Raw genomic sequence first — 6,000 nt, forward strand, 5'->3', positions numbered from 1 at the left:
CTCTTCATTGCTATGCTGCAGACCTCTTAGTTACTCAGTTATAGTCTCTCCTTAGATAATTTCGGAGAGATTTCTGGCTTGTAAGTATCGTAAGTATCCCCACCAAGAGTCTCATTTTTCTTTTGAGCAGGATATAGGCTGTTTCCTGAAAGAGTGTATGAACAGTTTTAACTTTCATGTACAAGATTTGTCCATAAGGTATTCGGCCTCCCTTTGCTGGCTGATTATTACAGAACTGACTGTCTCAGATCGGTCATGACTATGGAGGGAGGATCCCTATGAGACCAACATTAGGCATTCTTTGTTCTCAGCCCATTCCATGAGTCACTGTGTTCTGTTTCACTATGACTGAAGTCTTGAGCAAAGAGATTATCTCATTGAGACACAAAGTTTTTGACATTGATGTATGGGTGATACTAAGAAATAAATTGGTTTAAGCAATTCAAAATTGCTGCATTTTAGTAAAGAGTGGCAGCCCTGCAACAACCAGAAATATGGTTTATTTTCAAATCTTTACGTAAAATTTTACAATAAGCAGATTTTGAGATGACAAAATCTTCTTCCAACTTACATCTTCCAAAGATTGTTTTTGTTGATAGCAGTGAAAACATTCAATGATTGACAAATTTCTGGACGTAATGGGCTTGCCAGGTTGCGGGTCATTCTCTACTTAAAAGCAGCAATCTTTTAATTGGCTAAACCACTCCTTATATCTTTTGCCATCATTATATGTTACAAAAGATATAACACAACTTCTCAAGGATTGGAAACCATCCTCTTCATCAATTGGGGGTTATTATACAAACAAAAATAAAGAACAGAGAGAGGAAAAGAAGGGAACGAAAAGGGTTCAAACATATGCTTGGTCTGAAAATCATCACATGAAGTGGGATGAAGCCAACATAATATATTGCAAGGAGAATTTGTTGAAACGCAAACTTATTAAGATTTTATACATAAAATTAGCTGATCACCTGCTAAGTTAATCTTCGGTTGAGGTTAGGCCACTTTGGATACCAATATTAAAAAAAGAACTAACGTGGAAACCTAACAGTAATCAATTAAACAAACCTCAACCAATAACACTTCTACACACACCATGACACTAAGGTCTAGAACCAAAACATAGGGCCGGAAGTGGCTTGCCTATACCCCTTCCTCCTCTTACCATCGCCTTCCTGTCCCACGAAGACGTTTCAGACGACACGAAGCGGTGCAGAATAAAGGGCCGATATGATTTCCTAGTTAATATCCCACTTTCACCTGTGCATGTGTGACGTGTCATAGTACTCTTGAATTTTCGTACTTCTAGACTGAACGCCTAGACTGTACTACAAGCAGCTTTTGGGTAAGTTTGAATCTTTTTCTTTTCCTTCTTTTCTTCTTTCTGTTCTTTATTTCTGTAGGAATTAATAACCCTCTACCTCCCACCTGATGAAGAGGATTCCAATCCTCGAAATATTGTTTTATACCTTTTGTAACATATAACGATGGTAAATGTCTGAAATCTCGTCACTTTTATCTAAGTATCACTCATACAATCATCACAAACTATTCTGTATAATAGAACTCAACTCTGAAGCTATATGGTCTAGTTTCTAGCAAAACTTTATGCTAGACATTCAGTCAATTCAATATGCGACACAATCTTATGTAATAAAATTCAAAACAGAGTGCTATGTGGAGCACAGCTATACCTGGTAATGGTCTCACCCCTCCACCTCCATAATCTATCTGATATGGTTGATCGTATAATAATCAATCAGAAAAGAAAGGTTGGAGACTATTCAAAACAACATCAATGAAACCTCAATTCACCTTGTCTTGTAGGTCAAGTGACAATGATGACTTGAGTCTTAACTTTTTAGGTGTCTATTTGCAGTCAAACCTAAAGTGGCAAACTCACATTGATTATGTGGCTGCTCAGACTGCTAGGGGCATCTTTTTGATTAGGGCTCTAAGTGGAGTAATTTCTATTGATCACATGCTGTGTGTATATTATGCATATATAAATAGTTTTTTGACCTATGGAGTTGCTTTGTGGGGCCATTCTCATTTAGCAAATAAGCTGTTTGTACTTCAGAAGAAGGCAATTAGGATAATTGGCAATGTACATAGTAGAGAACATTGTAAACCTCTTTTTGTAAATTTTAATATTTTGACCCTGCCGTCCATCTATGTTTTTTTAAATGTATTGTTGTATGTTAAAGATAATTTATTTAGACTTAGCAACCAAAGAGATTTACATAATCATTTTACACGCAATAGAGATAACTTAATAACTCCTAGATGTAACTATACTAGTACTCAATGCAGCTTTCAATACCAGGGTATCAAGCTTTTCAATGCTCTACCCATGCAAGTAAAGATCATGAGCAGGACTAATTTCAAAAATACCATAAAATGTTGGTTGTTAAAATCTGCTATTTACAGTGTTGATGAGTTTTTTCTTGTAGTGCAAAATCTCACAAGCTAGTTTAATGTATCATTATTGACATTGTTATATACATTCTTTGTATCCTGACAATAAATGCTTTGATTTGATTTGAAAGTTTTATAAAAAAGCGCACATTTGAAATTTTTTCCTATTTGCAGTAGTTATATAAGAATGTTCTTACTTTTTGTAAGAACTCAATTTGTATGAATTCAATTTTTGTTTTACAAAAGAAAGTGATTAGATACATGTTTAAATTAAAATATAGAGAATCATGTAAAGAAGTATTTAAAAAGAATAACATTTTGACAATTCCTGCTCTATATATTTTGGAACTTCTAAAATTTGTAAAAAAGAATCCACTAGTATTTACATCATCAATCATAAATCATAATTATAACACGAGATATAGAACTAATTATAAATTCCCAATACATAAACTTACTATGTTAGAAAAGATTCCCTATTACATGGGAATTAAAATGTTTAATATTATACCTGATGGGATGAAAAAAGAAAATAACTTATTACGTTTTGTTTCTTCTCTGACTGCAATATTAATAACAGCATGTCCATATAAGATTGAAGATTTTAATTTAGAACTGTTTAAAAAAGCATGATGAAAAGATTTTTTATTTTCTATTGCATGTAATTATATCATATATTTTATTAATAGTAGACTAAGTAGCTTTTAGAAAAATTGACATGTCATACATTACAGGAGCTATGCTCCAACATTATGTAATAATTATATGACAAATAAATGATTGATTGATTGATTGATTTTGAAAGTATTATACTGAATATAGCAGCAATACATTTAGAATAGCCTATTTGTAGCAAAATTTCTGAGTAGGGTACGATAAGCGGACCAGGTTTTTTATATCGAAATTGACAAACGATATTACTTAATCATAACCATTGATATCGATACTGATTAATTATTTTGAACAATTCACTTAATCTATATCAGCAGCTGTAAACACTTTCAATTAATACAAGTAATCGTATTATTAATATTATATACATGTATATATAACAATAATAATAATTATACATACATGTAATAATATATAATTACATGTGTATAATTATAAACAATTCAATAATTATGACAAAAATCATATGAAGGGTAGGGTACGATAAGCGGACCCGGTTTTTTATATCGAAGAATGTAGTCATTGATACCTAATATTCGCATCTCAAATCCTAGACTATCAATCAATATAAAAGTACCTTTAGTCCTCAATAACAATCATATGTTTTAAATTAAAATATGAATTTAATATTTGCAGTGATAAAACAAATTATTATAACCAAAATTAGGAAAACTGAAAACAACCATATTTGCTCTTCTCACAGTTACAGTTGTTTCTTTCCCATAAATTTTACATAATGGGTTTTTCAGTGCAAGTCCAACATGTTGAAGCCGCGAAAAACGTCTTATCATCTTTCAAAGCAATGTCGTGTAGTTTTCTAAAACTGACTCCCATTTTTAATAATTAAAATTACTATGTAATGTATATAATAATGTAAAATTTAAATGTTACTCTACGTGTATTAATTTAGTGTTTAAAGCTGTTGATATAGATCATTTAAGTAAGTTAATAGTTCAAAATAATTAATCAGTATCGATTGATTATATCGATGGTTATGATTAAGTAATATCGTTTGCCAATTTCGATATAAAAAACTGGGTCCGCTTATCGTATCCTACCCATTATATATACGTGTACCGTATATATTTAACAACAATAATAATAATTATACATACACGTAATAATATATAATTACGTATGTATAATTATAAACAATTCAATAATTATGACATAAACCATATGAATTGTGGCTCATAATTATTTATGAGTTTTCCTGTTTGATCGATCTCGTTCTGGTTTGTTTATTTATGTAATTTCTTAATTATTTATGAGTGTTCTTATATTCCTATATACTAATATTTTAATTTAGAACATATGATTGATCAATCAATATCATATCAATTGATAGGCCTATATATACTTTTATATCAATTGATAGTCTAGGATTCGAGATGTCAATATTAGGTATATCTATGATTATATTCTTCGATACAAAAAACCGGGTCCGCTTATCATACCTTACTCAAATTTCCCATTAAGACAGAAATAAACATATTTACATACAATAATATCATCTCTAACAATTAGTAACAACAAACAACGAGTTAGAAACAAAAGCTGATGAAAACAATGTAGACCGTTTGTTACAGACAACGAGAAATCCCAAGACCACTTAATATAAAGAAAACCTCATGGGCTTTCGAACAGTATAGATTATAATGCGAGTTGATCGGTATTAGCTTGGGTAAAAAGAATCGAAGGAGATGAATGTTTATCGTAAAATTGTTGATGATGTTAGGTACAGTCCCAGTTGTCAAAAATATTGACGATGGACGCTCAGAGGGTTAAGATTCTATTATAGTGAAATTATTTTTATATGTCAAAGAAATATATGCATTTTATCCTATATTGTAGATACAACTTTGTTTATACTAAGTTTGAGCAGCGTAGTACTTACAATTACTTAACATGGTAAACATGTCTGACAGCATTTAATCGTTTTATTTGATGATTCGATATTATCGATTACTCGAGTGTTGGATGCTTATTGTACTGCAGCCATCAACCCAATAATGTAATAGGCTGTTTAACCAATTTTTGAAATATATACCTTGAAATGGCCCTGTCAGTATCAAATTTTCTGACTACCACTTTCACAGTTAAACTAGTACCATTGAATTTTCTAGTCTAGCCTATGCCTAGGCTAATCATAAATAAATACACTACTTACTACACACTCTTCTTTTTGAGTACCCTCTGCTCTAAGCCAAGAAAATATGTGATCCAGTTTTTCATTTACTGATTCATCTTTACGAACACAATGTTTTATTCCTTCATTCAAGTCAAATTTTACTTTTTTACAAGTTGGTTCTTCAAAAGATTTGTTCCAGTATAAATATTTTAATTGGCTCTCATTTGGAAGGAATCTCCTGTTTTCGTCAACACTAAATACTCCAATAACACAAGGTTTTTGAAATACTGGAAACTTTTTACCATCTCGTATGATTTCTGTTCTTTTACAAAGAGAAACTGTCCTTTCAACTCGGTCTAACTTTAAAAGGGTTTCTGGTTTCCTTATGCTTGAATTATAAGAATAACGGTCTGATGCCATATCGAACTTTCTAGGTTAAATATGAAATGAAATGCATATACATAAATCAATTTGTTTTGTATGGTAAATTTATTACAGTAATATACACACTAGCCAAACTTCACAACTATTCAAAATAGGTAAATTTATGGAGGTTTCAAAATTAGTTGAACATTAAAATTACTGTAAATAGATACTTTGATTCATACAATCAGAGTATGTAAATTAATTAACTCAACAATATGCAAAACAACACGATTCAACGTAAAACGTAACAACTTTTGTGAATAATCTACATAGAAAAACACAACAAAATAGAAAGCGATTACAAGACGTTACAAACATCCAGTCACAGTCACAGACGAAACTGACAAGTG

At 31.1% G+C, this 6,000-nt stretch overlaps 1 protein-coding gene across 1 annotated transcript in view; it reads right to left on the reverse strand.

Annotated features, from left to right (window-relative positions):
• Positions 1–6,000, reverse strand: part of LOC124354822 (decapping and exoribonuclease protein-like) — a 29,496-nt gene extending 23,496 nt beyond the window's left edge. Inside the window, exon 1 of the mRNA XM_046805565.1 lies at positions 5,264–6,000. Within this exon, the coding sequence (XP_046661521.1) occupies positions 5,264–5,644 (381 nt within the window). The 5' untranslated portion in view covers positions 5,645–6,000. The remainder of the gene's footprint in view (positions 1–5,263) is intronic.

The sequence above is a fragment of the Homalodisca vitripennis genome, chromosome 2, assembly GCF_021130785.1.
Source record: "Homalodisca vitripennis isolate AUS2020 chromosome 2, UT_GWSS_2.1, whole genome shotgun sequence".
NCBI lineage: Eukaryota > Metazoa > Arthropoda > Insecta > Hemiptera > Cicadellidae > Homalodisca > Homalodisca vitripennis.